This window comes from Heptranchias perlo, chromosome 5 (assembly GCF_035084215.1).
Source record: "Heptranchias perlo isolate sHepPer1 chromosome 5, sHepPer1.hap1, whole genome shotgun sequence".
NCBI lineage: Eukaryota > Metazoa > Chordata > Chondrichthyes > Hexanchiformes > Hexanchidae > Heptranchias > Heptranchias perlo.
The window spans coordinates 46,525,526-46,545,827 of NC_090329.1; the positions used below are offsets into that span (position 1 = coordinate 46,525,526).

General features: G+C 43.4%; 1 protein-coding gene across 1 annotated transcript in view; it reads left to right on the forward strand.

Annotated features, from left to right (window-relative positions):
* Nucleotides 1-20,302, forward strand: part of pla2g7 (phospholipase A2, group VII (platelet-activating factor acetylhydrolase, plasma)) — an 85,008-nt gene that overhangs the window by 55,603 nt on the left and 9,103 nt on the right. Inside the window, exons 6-8 of the mRNA XM_067984309.1 lie at nt 7,484-7,661; nt 10,541-10,654; nt 12,279-12,370. Of these exons, the coding sequence (XP_067840410.1) occupies nt 7,484-7,661; nt 10,541-10,654; nt 12,279-12,370 (384 nt within the window). The remainder of the gene's footprint in view (nt 1-7,483; nt 7,662-10,540; nt 10,655-12,278; nt 12,371-20,302) is intronic.

The window sequence follows — 20,302 nt, forward strand, 5'->3', positions numbered from 1 at the left end:
TACATTTGTAGTGCATTGTTATTTTTCATTATGCCTCAAACAAATTAATATGAAACTTTTGTCATAGAGGTTTATGCAGCTGATGAATTTATGCCTCATTTCAGGATCTGAAACCTTGATAAGATAGTCCTTTGATAAGCAAAGTGCTGAACTTTGTTTCTCATTTATGTGTCAAACAATTAAATAATAAAGTCAAAAAACAATGATTTTCCTAGTGTGTAACTTCTGTTATGACTAAACTCTGTTTTTAATGATTGTATTAGATTTAAAACCTGTTGAAATGCATCCTCAGAATGCAAGTCATTTGCTAGTTTGGCTCAGTTTAAAGCGCTGTTGCCTCTGATTTAGAGCAGTTTTAATTGTGCATCAGTGGAAGAATGGCAGTATTACTCGAGAGGCTACTGAGCACACTTAAGCAATGAGATGTGAAACACCCTCAGGAGGCTGTCTCACCCCAGTTTGAGTTCATTCACAATGCAGTATAATGTAATCTGAAAACAATGGGCTCGATATTAGGAGGGCGGTGGGTTCACGGCGGGGGGGCTATTGGGCGCGTGGGTAACGTGCCCAGTGAAATCAGTCTGCCCCGCGCGCGATCGCAGCCTAATTGGATCCACTTACCTGGTCTTCCGGGTTCCCCGCTGCTGAGCTGCGCGTCGGGCGGGCTGCGCGTGCGCAGTAAGATCTGTCAGCTGGAGGAGCTCTATTTAAAGGGGCAGTCCTCCACTGACTGATGCTGCAAGAAATAGGAAAAATTACAGCATGGAGCAGCCCAGGGGGAAGGCTGCTCCCAGGTTAATGATGCGTCACTCCAGGTATCATTGGATGGGGTGAAGAGGAGGGGGAGGACAGAGATCTCCCCCCCGGTGGAGGGGAGGAAGCGGCCTGCCTCTGCCACCAGGAAGGCCTGGCTCGAGGTGGCAGAGGAGGTCACCTGCACCACCAACATATCGCCCACCTGCATACAGTGCAGGAGGCGCTGCAATGACCTAAGTAGGTCAGCCAAAGTGAGTACACTTACTCATTCCCCTACACTCCGTCTGCCACATCACTGCCCCCACCCCACATCTCCTTCTGCACTGCCAACACTACTCTGTCACATCACCCCTCACACCCACTCAAACCTCATCCTCATCTTACCTGCACTTACTCACCTCGCCAGTACTCATCCCACCACTACCACTCAACCCAATCCTCATACAATCTCATGGCTCTATCTCATACTCACCCTCTCATGTATCTCTTTCACAGTCAGCCTCACTCAACCTGCTACTATCTGTGCTGCAGCCACAGGGCATGCATCACATATGTGCAGTAGGAAGCATAAGGCAAACGTGTCGTGAGCATGAAGGGGATGCACAAGGGTGTTTGAGGGTTTGTCACGGTTTTTACTTGCATTTAATTTCTGACCAACTCATCATATATTATATTGTCACCACTACTGCCACGTCTTTGCGAATCTTGTCTGGTTTGTGCAATAATGCCCTTTCCTGAGGATCACTATGAAGACCCACACCTGATGCCACCCATTGTGTCACTGCAGAGTGGGTGTAGGTGTATTTGCAGGGCTCTTTTGTGCAGACGACTGAGAGACGTCGGCGATGTCCCCGGTGGCACCCTGGAAGGATGCGGAGGAGAAGTTGTTGAGGGCAGTGGTGACTTTGACAGCGACAGGTAAGAAGATGGTGCCCGGGCCAGCCGGGAGCAGCTCGACATGAAGGAGGCTGCAGATGTCCACGACTACATGTCGAGTGACTCTGAGCCTCCGTGAGCACTGCTGCTCAGAGAGGTCCAGGAAGCTGAGCCTCGGTCTGTGGACCCTGTGGCGAGGGTAGTGCCCTCTGCGACGCATCTCTCTCTGCGGTTGCCCTCCCTCCTGCTGTGCAGGTGGATGTGTCACAGCACTGTTGTGGAGCTCCACGTGTCAGAGGTGGCCGGCGTGGCCGGCAAGGCTGGTGATGCTGTTCGCCCTCCGAGGCGGTCATGACTGCAGCTACGGCGGCCCCCATCCGGAAGATGTACATCTGAGGGGGTCCACAAGGTAGGTACATGTGTCTGGACCCCGGGTAAGTGTGCAAGTTTGTGAATTTTATCGTTAGGAGGAGGGTGGTGGAGGCCAAACTTTGTCCAAAGTGACAGAGTGGCCTCCTGCAATGAGTGAGGGTCTCCCCCCACTCCCCCACCTGTCAAATGGACCTTTGCAGCTGCCACAGGCTGATAGCTGCAACACGTCCATTTCAACTGGGAGTGTTTCCCCTAGTACGGGAAACAGTCCCAGTTGTTTCTAAAATCCCACCCCTCCTGACATATTCCCTTAATCAGGTCTGTTAACGACCTGAAATAGCGCAATAAATATTGTCAAGTGGCACCCCGCTGGCTTTAATTGCCTGCGGGAGTCCCACATGCGGGGGCTGCGCGCGCACGTCAGCGCGTCTGTGGGGAACCCGGAAGTGGGCGGGTTGGAGCCGGGCTCCCGACCCGCTCCGGGATTCCCCGATTTTCGGAGCCACCCCCGCCAGGAATGCACCCGATAGCGGGTGCTAATATCGGGCCCAATTACTTTTTTTAAGCTGTTTCTAGTGATGTTGTTTTACTTTTACACTGCTTTGCTGTAACAATTCACACGGCAGTTCAATTACCACTCGCTTTCTCAGGATTCACCATGGTGCTTTCTAGCTGCTTTTATATTGGTGTTTTAACTCCGTTTTTGGCCGAGACATGTTCCAGCAGTTCGGCTGCTAAATCCAGTTTTCTTATCCCAGTGGCAAATTCTAGAACCAGTTTTTGTGGGACTATGGCCCTGATATTACCAGGGAGGCGGGTTGGCAGCGGGGGGTCGACTGGGCATGTAGGTAACTCGCCCAGTAAAATCGGTGGGTTCCCCATGCGATCGCGGGTAAATTGAAGCCACTTACCCTGGCTTCCGGGTTTCCCGTTGGAAACCTGTGCAGTGGGTGGACTGCGCACCCGTATCACAGGCTGTCAGCTGGAGCAGCCCTGTTTAAAGGGGCAGACCTCCAAAGCTGCTCCTGCAGCAAACAGCCAAAATTACAGCATGGAGCAGCCCAGGGAAAGGGCTGCTCCCAGGTTTAATGATGCCTCACTCCAGGTCTTACTGGATGGGGTGAGGAGGAGGAGGGAGATTTCCTACCCAGTGGACGGGAGGAAGTGGCCTGCCTCTGCCACCAAGAAGGCCTGGCCCGAGGTGGCAGAGGAGGTCACCAGCATCAGCAACATATCCTGCACCTGGATACAGTGCAGGAAGTGCTTCAATGACCTAACTAGGTCAGCCAAAGTGAGTACACTTACTCATTCCCCTACTCTCCGTCTTCCACATCACCGCCCCCAACCCCACACCTCCTTCTGCACTGCCAACACTGCTCTATCACATCACTCCTCACACCCACTCACATCTCATCCTCAACTTACCTGCACTTACTCACCTCCCCAGTACTCATCCCACCACTACCACTCAACCCAATCCTCATACAATCTCATGACTCTGTCTCATACTCACCCTCTGCTGCATCTCTTTCACGGTCACCCTCACCCAACCTGCCACTACCTCTGCTGCAGCCACAGGGGATGCATCACGTATGAGTAGTAGGAAGCGTAAGGCAAAGGTTTTGTGAGCACAAAGACGATGCACAAGGGTGTTTGATGGTTTGTCATGTTTTTATTTATATTTGATTTTGGTTTGACTCACATTAAATACTATATCATCATCACCACTGTTGCCACGTCTTGGGCATTCTTGACTGACTTGTGCAATAAGTCCCTTTCGTGAGGTTCTCCATGAACACCCACACTTGATGCCACCCATTGGGTCACCCTACAGTGGGTGTATGTGTAGTTGCACAATTATTTTGTGCAGGTGCCTGTGGCGCAGCACTGTGATGTGGAGCTCCATGTGGTGAAGGTGGACGGCGTGCCTGGCGAGGCTGGTGATATTGCTCGTCCTCGGATGAAATGATGAATGCAGCTATGGCACCCTCCATCCTGACGGTGTGAATTTGAGGGGGTCCGCAAAGTAGGTAAATGTGTTTGCACAGCAGAGTTTAGGGTATAAATTAATAATTTTGAGTGGAAAGACAAAGGTGTTGCAGACAAAACTTTGTCTGAAGTGACAGAGTGCCCTGCTGCAATAAATGAGGTATTCCCCCCACCTGTCAAATAATCCTTTGCATCTTCCACTGGCTGCTGGCTGAAACACGTCTGCTTAAACAGGGAGTGTTTCCCACAGCACGGGAAATACGCTGAGGATCCATGAAAATTGCACCCCTGCCAAAATCTTCTGTCAATGAGGTCTGTCAAGTACCTCAACTAGGTAAGTAAGTATTTAAATTATCACCCCGCCGGCTTTAATTGCCGGTGGGAGTCCCGCATGTGGGAGCTGCGCACGCACCCAAACCCGTCACTGGGGAACCCAGAAGTCAGCGGGTTGGAGCCGGGATCCGGACCCGCTCCGGGATTCCCCGATTTTAGGAGCCCCCTGCCCCTAACGCACCCGCTCGGCCATCCTAAAATCGACCCCTATAAGTCTGCCACCGGGATAAGAGGGCCAGATTTAGCAGATAAACACTAGAAACCAGCTCCTAGATGCTAGCCTCCCAGAATACAAATTAACACTGCACCAACATAAAAGTAGTTTCAGATCCGAGTGGAATTTACTTTTGTTTGCCAGAACTCAGGTATCACTTAAACAAGAACTAGGGCATGATTTTAGCCCAGAGCCGGGAAGGGGGCGGGGGGTGGAATTTCTGACGCAAAATCCGGAAGTACGGGTTTCCCAGATGTCCTTACAGTTTTGACAGAAGGACGTTTTGTTTTGCTGGTTTCACGCCCAACTGATTGACAGGCTGGCTCTCAGTCGGATAGGAAGAGAGGAAGTGATCAGGTGTTAGATGGGGGGGGAGTCACCGGGGGATCGGGGTCGGAGATCGTGAGGGGGGGTCGCGGCAGGTAGGCTTGTTGGGCCTGGGGGAAGCGTTCCTACTTCTCCGGGCTCACAAGCTGTGCTATAAAGGCCTCTACCACCTAGAAGGACGAGAGCAGCAGGTACATGGGAACAACACCACCTCCATGTTCCCCTCCAAGTCACACACCATCCCAACTTGGAAATATATTGCCGTTCCTTCATCATTGCTGGGTCAAAATCCTGGAACTCCCTTCTTAACAGCACTGTGGGAGAACCTTCACCACACGGACTGCAGCAGTTCAAGAAGGCGGCTCACCACCACCTTCTCAAGGGCAATTAGGGATGGGCAATAAATGCTGGCCTTGCATGAACGAATTAAAAAAACTCCATATTTATCTTGTTCAGCATTGCGATGGCTTCGCAAAAGGGAGGGGGATTTTCCACAGACTTCTCCCAAGCCACTGCTATAACATCAACGGAAACCCTGGAGAAACAGCGTAAGTGGTGGTTTTTGTCATTTGCTCCATCTCTTCAGGAATTCCGCCGAAATTACAGCAGTGGATCTGGAGAACGAACCCCTGCAGAAATTTCAGGCGGAGCTGAATTCTGTTTACTGAATTTTTCAAATTGTTCTTACAAAACAATATTTTACTGTTTATTTAATATCTCAACTGTTGATCCTTCAATTCTAAATATTAATGTTATCAATTGTGCAACAATTTTTTTCTCTCTCTTCAATCCTGATCTCAGATAGAAAGTGTCAGCAAATGCTGTCATTTTACCATGAGATTGACATCCCATTATGGGCATACGCTTCCCATAATTAAAAGTTTATTACTATGCTATCTGTCTGTATGTTCTTTAACATAATTATAATGTGTACAAGATAGTGACTTCTTTGGTAGTACAGTGAAAAAATGTCCAGTTCTTTCTACAGTTTGAAACCTCTCTTTTGAGGATTGAAGAAAACTGACCATATATCACATTTAAAATCCTTCTAGTTTACAATGTAACCTGACCCCTTGATGTTACAGCCTACAGCACCCCCTGCTGATGGGATAACAACAAGTTGCAACCAGACACTACTATTGTAACGAGGACACATCTCAGATTTGATCCTGGTGTTTGCTAAAAGCACAGAAGTATGTGTAAAAGTGTCACTAACAACAGCAAGCAATAATAACCAATTTCTGAAAAGCTACTGCATTTTTCAGCAACCCTGCGTCAGCAGGATGCATTTGGACTTCTGTACAGTTCCAGGCAACAACAGTTGGAGGTGAGGGGATGGATCTAAAGGCAGGATAAGCAGTGTGTAAAACTCTGCCCCTAACATTGTATGTATTTTAGAATTGATGCACAACATTGAGGTGCAGCTGCAGCAACTCAGTGTTCCTTATATAAACTTGGATGTTTGACTTAAGCATTATAAATTGGTCTGTTACTTTGGCCACAATCTTGTAGATCATTTGACATCTCTGTAGTGTTGAGTAGGCCGCTCTTGTCAACTCTATTTGTCTATACTGAGACCAGGAGAAAAAGATGATTTTTTTTTTTCCACGTGCTGCCAAAAAGAAGCTACAATATTCCATTACTGGGTGGATGTAGGCTTTGTTGAGTACTTGTATTGCTGATAGTAATAACTGGGCTCAACTACCTTTCTCCCAACTTCTGCAGACACTCTCACTTGTTTGCCCCATGGTGAATTTTATATGATTAACTAGCCAAAATGCTGAATGTTTATAACTGAAGAGTCTGCAAATATTATACAGCAGAGTTGAGTGGGCGATATCACCTTAATTTTTCTTGATGGTCTTATTTGATTTGGTCTACTCAACCCGACACACCATTTTCTGGACCGGTGTCCGATATCTATTTATATCTACTTGCAGTGATTTGGTGATTGTTGCCTTTACAGTAATGGTAACTCCCCACCTGAGGGAGCAGTCATTAGCAAAGAGAGAAGTGTCAGTTTGATATTCACCAGGTCATTACGAACATACCAAATTGATGGGCAGGAAAAGACCAGCTGGTCCATCAAGCCTGCCCCACACCATGATGGCTGGACCATCATGGCTGAACACTTCTTTCTTCCCCCTCCCTCCCACCCCTGCAGCCATGTAATCTCCATGTAAGAGCTGAAAACAGAATGGAAACTAATGTGTTCTGTGTATCTTCTACAATGCTTTAAATTGTTACTGAAGTGATAAACCTTTGCTCCATGCAGTGTTCAATAAATTAGTAGATGTGCACGGTGCACCTTGGCAAAATGCACATTAATGAAGAGTACATAGGGTTTGTGCATTCAAATTTTTTTAATGCCCCATTATATGAATAGGGATTTCAGTCAGTATGTACATATGTGACTAAGCTGTGAGATTGTGACTGAGTGCACGACTGTTTATTTTTACTTTGGAGTAGGGGTGACTCAATTTAACGACATCTCAACTTTCCAGTAAAGTTAGTAGGACATAAAGATGGCTTGGGATATCTAAAAGTCAATTTGAATGCATAAAATCTACCTTTTAATGAAATTGCTGAAAGACTATCATCTCTGTTCATTTTCAGGGATGGATCAGCTTCAGCAACCTATTACATTGAAGAGAAAACTAAAACAGTCAGTGAAGTACGGGAATCTACCTCATCCACCAACTCAACACCTAATTTAGATCAGTTGGAGCGTAAATGGCTTTATTACAAGCCACATAAACAGGGAGAACAGGAATTCCCATTCCGGAATGTCCAGGTAAAGCAACAGGAATTTGTTGTTGCTTACTAAACCTAATGACTTTTGTTGTGGAGATAGTAAACACATGGTCCAGATCCAGATAAATACAATTTAGTATTTTAAAATGAAAATACAGGTTAACAATTCATGGGTGTTTGAAATTCAGACTTTTGAATCATTGTTTTCTCATTCAAACAGCCTGATGATCATCCCTTAAAATCTGTTCTGTTAGCTTTCTGCCCTTTGAGAGATAATCTAGTTTAGGGCTAACTAATTTGATTTATTTACATTTAAATAATGTACAGAAGGATATACTATAAAATAGTATTTCAAAATGCACACATCAGAGTCACACACTCACTGCTATCCAGTTCCTTCTTACAGTCTCTTGGAATGAAACAGTATTTTGTCATATCCTTCAGGTGTGGAGTTTCATGTGAAATTTGAAAGCCAAATGTTCGTTTATCTCTTTAGTCTCAATACCCAACAGAAATCCAACAAGAACCAAAGAACCATAAATAGGTCGATTTTTAACTCCTTTAAAGAGAAAAATTATTTAATCAAGAAAAATTGACATATTGATAATCTTCGCATTCTCAAAATACAGAGATGAAATGTTGTCGTCTCAGAGTCGAACACCAATGGCTTTCACTCAAAGAAGCAGGCAATGTTAACAAGTGACAACAATCAGAAACCCCATTTCTGTCTGACATCAAACTGAATCCATGTCTTTGTTACCTCTAAACTCGACTATTCCAATGCTCTCCTGGCCGGCCTCCCATCTTCCACCCTCCATAAACTTGAGCTCATCCAAAACTTTGCTGCCTGTATCCAACTCGCACCAAGTCCTGTTCTCCCATCACCTACATTGGCTCCCGGTCCGGGAATGCCTCAATTTTAAAATTCTCATCCATTTTCAAATCCCTCCCTCCATGGCCTCGCCCCTCCCTATCTCTATAATCTCCTCCAGCCCTACAACCCTCAGAGATCTTTGCGCTCCTCCAATTCTTGCCTCGTGCGCATCCCCGATTTTAATCGCTCCACCATTGACGGGCATGCCTTCAGCTGCCTAGCCCCGAAGCTCTGAAATTCACTCCCTAAGCCCCTCCGCCTCTCTCCTCCTTTAAGACGCTCCTTAAAACCTACCTCTTTGAACAAGCTTTTGGTCACCTGTCCTAATATCTCCTTATGTGGTTCAGTATCAAATTTTGTTTGATAATGCTCCTGTGAAGCGCCTTGGGATGTTTTACTACATTAAAGGCGCTGTATAACTTTTGCTGTGGTATCAAATTTCAAACGATCAAAAACTCCAGTCACACAATTTGTTAGCCGTTACAGGATATAAGAGGGTAAAGTTTCCAATATAGGTACAGTTTATTCCTGAATGGTTAGACGTTGGTAGAAAGCTCACCTTAAGTGGTGTGCTGTTTTCCAAGGTCAGTTCATTATCGTAATAATGGTGCGGGAGCACACTACTGGTGAGATTGAAAAAAAATTGGTTTAGGTGAAATATAAAGGGATACAGACAATCAAAGGGAAGTGCCGGATTGGGGGGACAAAAAATCCTTACACCTTTTAGAGGTTCAAAAGTCATTTCAACCCATTTACATGCTGAAGGGGGAAGCAGGCTATGAAGTAATAGACAAAAATGAAGTGAAAGGTAAACTGCTGAAGATGGTTGCAAGGAGGCTGGCCCCATTTGCTATTCCGTGGCATAGTCCTTATAGCTCAGCATTACAGCATGCCTGGAGGGAGGCCCTATGGTGCATGTTAGCTGTAAGTGTCCTTGCAGCAGATTGCACAGTTCTGAACCTGGTTTTCTTGTTCACCTAGAACCTGTAAAGACCGTTCCCCATGTTTGCCAGGTAGGTGAGCCATGCTTACAGATATGGGCATGCCTGCCAAAATGTCATCAACTAATTAGGCTGCGCTGGTTGTTGATCACCCTGGTATACCCTCTTTCATTCAAGATTACCAAAGCATGACATACTGTGATTGGAGTGTTTCCGCAGAACTATCCAGCAGTATAGTTAGTCAGGTAATCACCCCTATCCTATTTGTGACACTGGACCTGTTGTCCAATCCTATCTTAAGAATTGGAGTTTCTGCATACACCAATCTTCTGCCAAAGCAAGGTATTTGCATTTCTGCTGTAGTTGTAGATATATGGGCACAGAACACATCTGGTGCAGTATGATCTATCTGGTATCCCTTCCCTGGCTTTCCACATCTTTCTCCAGAAAGCTGAGGTGGGGGATTTCCACTGGGATTAATGGAACTGAAGGGGAAAAATTATCAGTAGATCCATTGCCATAAATAGTTCTCTGAAAATTTGATCCAGTGACTTTCCCCACAAATTCAGTTTTAATAGCTGTAAACTCTGTTTTGAACATTCCAAAGTGTGTTCAGAAACCTTGGGTTGCTATTTTCTGGGGGCCCCAAAGTCTTACACTAGTGTTCAGAATGTTCTCAGAATGCATCATTTTAGGACACTGAGCAGGATTGATAATGGAACAAGGTGCTTTTTATTATTCTAATTGATTTTTTGTATTTTTATTAGCCATTGTGCATAGAGTGTCAAAAATTAACATTAGTGAAGTATCAATCAGATCATTATACTGAAAGATTGGAAATTTTAATAGGGCCCTGGAGAGCTTAATCCTTGCACAGTCAAAACCTGAATCGCATTAATAATTTGAATTAATCAATTCCTCTTAAGTCATTAATTACACTCAGTGAATAATACTGTTGAATAAATAGGTTAATCGTTGCACAATGTCTAGTCAGGTTTTTCTATATTAGGAAGTGTATCACTTGATAATATTGTTTAATTTTCTGAAAACCGTTTAAAAATTGCTGAAGTTCTCATTAACTAGTTTGTTGCTTGTGATTTTCAGGTACATCAGAGATCAGAAGAGTGTATCAGGGCCTTAAATCTGCTTACTGATATAAACATGGGAAAACCTGTTCACAACGTATTGCCACTAGACTTTGATTTCACCAAAATGAAGGTATGGACACATTTTGGTCTGGATTAATAATCCAGAAGCTCACTGTCTTTTTTGCATTCACAAACCACTTTTGTAAACAGAAGAAGCATTCAAGAACCAGCATTATATGAGCATTAAAAGTTGGTTATCTTCTATGAAAAACTTTCAATGATCATCAATAGACTACTGAATGATGTCAGTCTTCATATGCCTCAGGAGTAGCAGTGCTTTATTTTGCAATTCATAGTGGCAATAAACCAGTATCAGAAATCTCACATACTTTGTAAGATTGCTGTATATACATTGTTATAGTACTAGACTATATTCATCTACTACATGTCCAGAGATTAGTTGAACAATAACTGTTAAAGGGGAAGCAAAGTCTAGGGAAGGTATTTTGTGTTCAAAGTACTCCCTTGTATTAGGGTAAAAAAGACACCAGAAGTTTGTTTGATTTGAATTCTCTGAGCAGCATAAAAAACCGTCAGGTCCTAGAAGCCCTCTCTGCTACGCCACTCTGTGATGTCACTGATGGAGAATGATTCCAAGGATCAGCTGCATTGAAAACAATATGGGCCATGAGTTTGGGCTGGCTGGGAAACCAGCTTTCAGTTGGGTGTTGTGTAAAAACATCGGTGGGTAGATTTTAGCCGGGGGGGGCGGAATTCCTCACGGGAAACCCAACCTGGAAGTACTAGTTTCCCAGACGTCCGTACGATTTTGACGTAAGGGCGTCTTTCATTTTTTTTTCTGTAGGTTTCCCTGCCAGATTGACAGGCTGGCTGTCAGTCGGATTGGAGAGCAGCCAGGGAGCAGATGCCAGCAGTTAAGACTTAGATCAGGGGGTTGCGGGGGAGAGGAAGGGTCGGTCATTGGGGAAAGTCATCGGGGTCGGCGGTCATGGGGGGGGGGGGTCATCCGGGGCTCAGTCGTGGGGGGGTCGGAGATCGTTTGGATGGGGGGGGTCGGAGATCATTGCGGGGGGGGGGGGGGGGGGGTTGGGCTGGCCGATCGCGTGTGTGGATCGTGGCAGGTAAGCTTGTTGGGCCTGGAGAAAACACTCCTGCCCCTCCTGGCCTAAAAGCAGTGCAATAAAAGCACTTACCTGCTGAGCCGGGCCTTCTCTCCTCTTGCGTGGCGTGAAGCAGAAGGCCCAAGAATCCCGACCCCACAAGAGTTAAAAATAAAAAACCTATTAAAATGGAGCCTCCTTAAAAGCTTTCAATGACTGACCCGCCTCCTGAGGGCGGGTTGGTCGCCCGCCCGTCGATCCGCATCCATTAAAACCAGGCTTGATGGCCGGCGCGGACACGATGGGCCGAAGGGCCTCTATCCGTGCTGTATAACTCTATGACTCTATGAGAAGTGGGCGGGTTGGAGTTCTGGTTTTACTTTTTTACGATTTTTCCTACCCACCTCCAACCCACCTGTTCGTGGTGTTAAAATTTACCCCCAGGTCTCTTAAGTATTTGTTTCACCTATAAACAGCTGGGGAGTTACTTTAAATGAAATGTACTGACTGTAGATTTTTAAGCAACCAGATTCAAAATAGATTCTTCATAAAAATGTTACTGCACATTTCAAAACAGTAAAACCTAAAATTTCTTATGCTTTAAAAGTTTTTAATTTAACCACTTTTTTGTAGGACTGTCTAGATCTGTGTAAAGTAGCTATTATGGGCCACTCATTTGGTGGAGCTACAGTTATTGATTCACTCAGCAAAGAGCTTCGGTTTGGGTAAGTCTTAATAAATCTGGGACAATATACAGCAAATTTTATTGGTAGAAAAGATCTTAAGTAACCCATGGTGACATGGTCGTCTGCATGTTAGTAGACAATTTAGTCTTTAATTTGTGGGTTTTTTTAAGCTATATTTCATTATATGTCTAGTTCAAATAAAATAACATTATTGCCAAATGCTAAACCAAGCAATATTAATTCTATTATAGACTTGTAAAACTGGTTGAAGTTTAGCAAGTGGAGAATATGTCATGGTCAGCTGTCTGATATAAATATCTGTAAGCAAGATTGACCAACTAGCTCATGAACTCATGTGTGAGACATATTCGATTCATACCACATGAATGCTTTAAAAAAAAATTACAATCTTTCCCAATCTCATTTCTCACAAGTGGCAATGTTTATTCTATCATAGTACTTGCATAATATATTTCTACCACCCAAATGCTTAAAAAAAATTAAATTGAGTAGCTTTTAAGTTTTTGTGGCCAAAGAATAACTATTCAGAACACTTTTGTGATATACCTTTTGAGCACAGGGAAATGATCATTTCACCATTTAAGAAAAAAAATCAAGGTTCTACTTTTGATATATGCAGTCCTCTCGAGCACTATGTAGATTAAACTAAAAAAAACTTCTAAAAAGCAAAATACTGCAGATGCTGGATATCTGAAATAAAAGCAGAACACGCTGGAAACACTCAGCCGGTCAGGTAGCATCTGTGGCGAGAAGGAGGTATAGTCAACATTTCAGGTCGATAACCTTTCGTCATAATCTTCCCAATTGTTTCACAATGTACAACAAAGGATGGTCAAGTAGGTGGTATAATGTATCCATTCTTGCAACCATCTGTCAGAGAAGAGATCACTCCGGTGACACTAATGGGAACTGCAGACACATGAGTTATCTTCAAAGGGATTATTCCAAGTTATCTATAAATTGGCCTCAACAAGAAGTTTTTACTAAACATCACTGTTTGAATGTAATTGCAACTAGCAAGCTGTAATTTGGCAGAGCCATTCTGTTTGGTTGGAGAGGTCCTCCCTCTTTCTAAACTGAACTAATTTGGGAACATTCTCCACCTGTAGGACATCATTCTTGAGTCCCCTTCCCTTCCTAAGCCGTGGACCTTAACTTAGCCTTGTCATGGGTAGTTAATTACGAGAGAGGATAACATCAACTTACTATCCAATATATGAAGTATACCCTAGAGGATTTAAGTCAATATAGCAGAAGTATTTGGTAAGTTAGTGAATACTTTCAAAAAATATATTCATTTAATATTTTAACTGTTTTATCTTGAACTCCACTGTCACTTTTATCTTTCAACATTCTAACTTCCTAACTGCTCTCTCTTTTTAATATGGTAGCCGATCTCCCCTGACGCTTTACGTGGGGAGTCGAGACCAAGTGTAGTATTTAGGTCAAGCAGGGTTAGAGCGGAGAGTTAATTGCATCCAGGTGGGGAGCAAAGGAAGGAGAGATGGAAGGGCGAAGAGGGAAAGGGAGGAACGGATTTTGTAAACAGAATGGCAACATGTTCAGTAGCACCAGGTTCAAAGGTGCTGCTACAGGAATACCTTGAGGGCACCAAAAAAATAGGATTTTAAAAACCAGAGGAAAGTTTCAACGGATGGAATTTGGAAATGGACCTAACAGAATCGGGTTGCCAAGGAAGACAAGCTTGCATGAATAGGGGAGGGAAGCCAGAATGTTCAGCTGAGCTTACTTACGTTGGTATAGGGAAGGTTACTCTGCTGTTAGAGACATCTGGTGGGAAGTGTCTGGAAATTCAGGATAATTCAGTAAAATTACTAAACACAGCACACCTGTTCAAGCTAACGTCACTGTGACATTTATAATCAAAAACAGCTACTTACACCACCTAAAGTCATACCTGGTACGGTATTAAAATGTTGGCACTTTTAAAATGGAGTTTTCAATGCACTTTGAAACAAAATGTTGCCATCTAGTCAACATTTTTAATATCTAATAGATATTAGAAGAACTTTTTAGTATTGTGCTTAAATTTTTTGAATTATACTCAGCTCCAGGGTCCTCTCTGCACTTCTAACCAGTTTTAACAAATTCTTCTGTTCCTGAGCCGTCTACTTCCTTTTTTTCGGTAGGCTCTTCATGCTATTACCATCTGCTCATCTTGATCTGCAATTATGCAGAACGATTGTAGGAAACAGACTACTTGAGAGACGAGTAATGTCAGAATGTTCAGTGAATCTCCACAAGAGTCGGTGCTTGGGGTCTTGTTTGTCATCCACGTAAATTAACTGGATAGCAAAGCAAACTGTAATTTGGTCATATTCCTGACAGCATAAAATAAGGAAAGCAGTAGAAATGGGATGCAACAAAAAATTTACAGGAAGATTTAGTCAGTTATGCAGTTAAGCAGGACATAAATTATGCACTCTTGAATGTAAATTGTCATACATTAGTTGAACAAATGTCTGACATAAATATACAATGAATTAAATTGAATAAATAAAGAGTGACTTAGAAAGGTACCTGTGAGTTATAACAGACATGCCACTTTCAATGTCCAGGTAATGGGGTGAACCAGTTTTTAAAAAGCTAATATTATACTAGGATCTATAGCCAGAACGGTGAAATACAAATGTAGGGAAGTTATGGTAAAATAATTACAATGCATTAATCGGACCACAATTAGAAACTTGGTTCAGTTTTAGTCACCATACAATTTTTTTTAAAAGATCCTAACCAGAAATTGCCGTTGATCCGCTATTCAGGAGTTAACAGTAAAAGTTTTTGGGAGTAATTAAGCAGGGTAGATAAAGGGGAACCAATGGATGTAGTATATTTAGATTTTCAAAAGGCATTTGATAAGGTGCCACATAAAAGGTTGTTACGCAAGATAAGGGCTCATGGAATTGGGGGTAATATATTAGCACGGATAGAGGATTGGTTAACGGACAGAAAACAGAGAATAGGGATAAACGGGTCATTTTCAGGTTGGCAGGCTGTAACTGGTGGGGTGCCGCAAGGATCACTGCTTGGGTCTCAGCTATTTACAATCTATATTAATGACTTGGATGAAGGGACCGACTGTAGTGTATAAAAGTTTGCTGACAATAAAAAGCTAGGTGGGCAAGTAAGCTGTGAGGAGGACACAGACTGCAAAGAGATATAGACGGGTTAAGTGAACGGGTGAGAAGGTGACAGATGGAGTATAATGTGGGGAAATGCGAGTTTATTCACTTTGGTAGGAAGAATGGAAAAACTGAATATTTTTTAAATGGTGAGAAGCTATTAAATGTTGGTATTCAGGGAGATATGTGTGTCTTTGTACAAGAAACGCAAAAAGTTACCATGCAGGTACAGCAAGCAATTAGGAAGACAAATGGCATGTTGGCCTTTATTGCAAGGGGGTTGGAGTACATGAGTAAGGAAGTCTTACTACAGTTGTACAGGGCTTTGGTGAGACCTCACCTGGAGTACTGTGTACAGTTTTGGTCTCCTTATCTAAGGAAGGATATACTTGCCTTAGAGGCGGTGCAACGAAGGTTCACTAGATTGATTCCTGGGATGAGAGGGTTGTCCTAGGACGAGAGATTGAGTAGAATGGGCCTATACTCTCTGGAGTTTAGAAGAATGAGTGGCGATCTCATTGAAACATATAAGATTTTGAGGGGGCTTGACAGGGTAGATGCTGAGAGGTTGTTTCCCCTGGCTGGAGACTCTAGAACTAGGAGGCATGATCTCAGGATAAGGGGTTGGCCTTTTCAGACTGAGATGAGGAGGAATTTCTTCACTCAGAGGGTTGTGATTCTTTGGAATTCTCTACCCCAGAGGGCTGTAGATGCTCAGTCATTGAGTATATTCAAGGCTGAGATAGATAGATTTTTGGACTCTAGGGGAATCAAGGGATATGGGGATCAGGCAGGAAAGTGGAGTTGAGGTCGAAGATCAGCCATGAGCCAGTATCAAATTGAAAGAAAAAGCATACAATTCCGCGAAGATTAGTGGCAGGTCAGAAGATTGGACAGAATATTAAAAACAGCAAAGAATGACTAAAAGAATAATAAGGAGGGAGAAATTAGAGTACGAGAGAAAGCTGGCTAGAAATATAAAAAACAGATAATAAGAGTTTCTACAGGGATTTACAAAGGAAAAAAGAGTAAGTAAAGTGAGCGTTGGTCCTCTAGAGAGTAAGTCTTGGGAATTAATAATGGAGAATAAGGAAATGACGGATGAATTGAACGGATATTTTGCGTCCGGCTTCACTGTAGAGGATACAAATACCATGTCAGAAATAATTGTGAATCAAGAGGTGAACGGGAGGGAGGAACTTAAAACATTTACAATCACCGGAGAAAGGGTTCTGAAAAAAATATCAAAACTAAAAGCTGACAAGTCCCCAGGTCCTGACGGACTTCAGCCTAGGGTCTTAAAAGAAGTGGCTACAGAGATAGTAGATGCATTGGTGTTAATTTTCCAAAATTCCCTAGATTCTGGAAGGGTCCCATCAGATTGGAAAATAGCAAATGTAACTCCTCTATTCAAGAAAGGAGGAAGACAGAAAGCAGGAAGCTAAGGGCCAGTTAACTTAACATCTGTCATAGGGAAAATGCTAGAATCTATTATTAAGGAGGTTATAGCAAGACACTTAGAAAATCTCAATGCAATCAGGCAGAGTCAACATGGCTTTGTGAAAGGGAAATCGTGTTTGACTAATTTATTAGAGTTCTTTGAGGAAGTAACAAGCAACGTGGATAAAGGGGATCCTGTGGATGTGGTGTACTTGGATTTCCAGAAGGCTTTTGACAAGGTGCCACATCAAAGGCTACTACACAAAATAAGAGCTCATGATGTAGCGGGTAACATATTAGCATGGATAAAGGATTGGTTAGCTAACAGGAAACAGAGAGTAGGCATAAATGGGTCATTTTCAGGTTGGCAAGATGTAACGAGTGGAGTGCCACAGGGATCAGTGCTTGGGCCTCAACTATTTACAATCTATATCAATGACTTGGATGAAGAGACTGAATGTATGGTTGCTAAATTTGCTGATGACACAAAGGTAGGTAGGAAAGTAAGTTGTGAAGAGGACATAAGGAGTCTGCAAAGGGATATAGATACATTAAGTGAATGGGCAAAAATTTGGCAGATGGAGTATAATGTGGGAAAATGTGAACTTGTCCACTTTGGCAGGAGGAATAGAAAAGCAGTATATTATTTAAATGGAGAGAGATTGCAGAACTCTGAGGTACAGAAGGATCTGGGTGTCCTAGTCCATGAATCACAAAAGTTAGAATGCAGGTTCAGCAAGTGATTAGGAAGGCAAATGGAATGCTGTCATTTATTGCAAGGGGAATGGAATATAAAAGTAAAGACGTTTTGCTACAGTTGTACAGGGCATTGGTAAGACCACATCTAGAATACTGTGTACAGTTTTGTTCTCTTTATTTAAGAAAGGACATAACTGCTTTGGAGGCAGTTCCGAGAAGGTTCACTCGACTGATTTCTGGGATGAGGGGGTTATCTTATGAGGAAAGGTTGGACAAGTTGGGCCTGTATACACTGGAGTTTAGAAGAATGAGAGGTGATTTTATTGAAATGTTTAAGATCCTGAGGGGACTAGAAGGGGTAGATGCTGAGAGGGTGTTTCCCCTTGTGGGAGAGACTAGAACTAGGGGCCACAGTTTAAAAATAAGAGGTCTCCAGAGATGAGGAGAAAGTTTTTCTCTGAGGGTCATGAGTTTGTGGAACTCCCTTCCCCAGAGAGCAGTGAAGGCAGGGTCATTGAATATTTTTAAGGCTGAGTTAGATAAATTCCTGATTAACAAGGGAGTCAAGGGTTATAGTAGGTAGATGGGAAAGTAGGGTTGAGGTCCCAATCAGATCAGCCATGATCTTTTCAAATGGCAAAGCAGACTCGAGGGGCTGAATGGCCTACTCCTGCTCCTATTTCTTAAGTTATTTTACTGGTTGAAGCACAATTTGGCTATTTTCAGTCTGTGGGCTAAAATGTGGTTATAACTCCTGAACACCAGGCCAGTCAACAAAAAAGGAGAAACACTAATCCTTTGTTAGTTGTGAACTGCAATTAGGAGGAAGTTAGGCACTTCAAATAACTCTGGGAGTGCAAAATTGCCGTAGAATTGGATGTTATGGAGTGTAGAAAGCCAGTTTTACAGGCCTAGAGCTGCAAGTCCTATTTCAAGGAGGCTGGGAGAGGAAGCTCACAACTCATTGAAATTATGCCCCCCCCCCTCAAACAGAAGTGCCTGGTGTACAAAGCACGGGAAGAAATGGAAAGAAACGGAAATTATCAGACAGCCATCATAGTCTCAAATATGACTGACTTGTAGGACCCTCACATGGCACAGCCTAAAGAGACCTAGGGCCACCAGAATCCCAAAAGACTATCAGTAAAACCCTGCCACCAGCCAACACACTTAAGTGATTCCCATGTGGGAATCACTTAATGGGAATCACTTAAGGGTGAGAGAGAGGTTAGCTGTCACACCTCTGAACAAAGCACAAAGAAGTAGCACCGTGCCCACTCAGGCTTCTTTCATTCACACTACATAATAAAGCAAATTAATGTCCTGCACTTGATTTCAAGATTGTGTTGAGTATTTATCATTGGTTACAATATAGCAGGAGCTCAACATAACATGGCGATAGATGTTTGAAGAATTGAGCATAAATGAGTAGGACAAGATGGTCTGGTCAAGGTTAATTGACATATGTGGTTTGCCTCTAAGAAATGTTGTGGCCCTGGTACTGCTGTTGAACCCTTTTACTTTATCATGCCTTTGCCATTCTGGTCCAAAGGGCACTGCACTTTAGGAAAGATGTGAAGGCCTTAGAAAGGGTGCAGAAGAGATTTACTAGAATGATTCCAGGGATGAGGGACTTTAGTTACGTGGATTGACTGGAGAAGCTGAGGTTGTTCTCCTGGGAACAGAGACGGTTGAGAGGAAATTTGATAAGAGGTGTTCAAAATCATGAAGGGCCTAGACAGAGTAGAGAGAGAGAAACTGTTCCCATTGGTGGGTCAAGAACCAGAGGGCATAGATTTACGGTGATTGGCAAAAGAAGCAAAGGTGACATGAGGAAAAACTTTTTTACACAGCAAGTGGTTAGGTTCTGGAATGCACTGCCTGAGGGGGTGGTGGAGGCAGATTCAATCATGGCCTTCAAAAGGGAACTGGGTAAGTACTTGAAAGTAAAAAAATTGCAGGGCTACAGGGATAGGGTGGGGGAGTGTGACTAGCTGGATTGCTCTTGCATAGAACCGACGCGGACTCGATGGGCCGAATGGCCTCCTTCCGTACTGTAACTTTTCTATGATTCTATGGTCATTAACCTTGACCTGCAGGCCAAGCCTCTTTCAAGGGTTAAGTCATGCAGCAGATAGTGATTATTCTGTAAACCCTGGAGTGGGGAGAATGTTCTGTAAGGCTGCCTCCGATCAGTCCAGACATGTGAAGTGCTAATTCAAGATACCAATGCTATGATTGATGATCTGATTTGTAGCATAAGCTTTGTTGCATCTGCACTGCTGTGGTTAGTGCATATGTGGGAGGAGCCATGGTTACATAGAATACCCTTGGTTGTCCCTGCTGCTGTCCTTCCACTCTTCATTTCCCTTCAACTAAGGATGACTGCCTTAAAGGGAAGGCATTGAGAGAGCTTCTGAGGAAGCAAATGTTGACTTGCATATTTCTATGCTGGTTGTCGAACACTATGTCCACATTTAAATTTTTTAAGAATTCCTTTCAGGTCACAGTATTGTACACAGCAGCCCGAATGCAACTTGGCCAGAGTGAGTGAGCCTCTGGACTCTGCGAAATCCAGCAGTTCTGTAGTATTGTGTTCTTTCAACTTGGTGCCGTTGATCAATGGAGAAAGTGTTGATATTATTGGCCCTACTAAATAATGCATTGC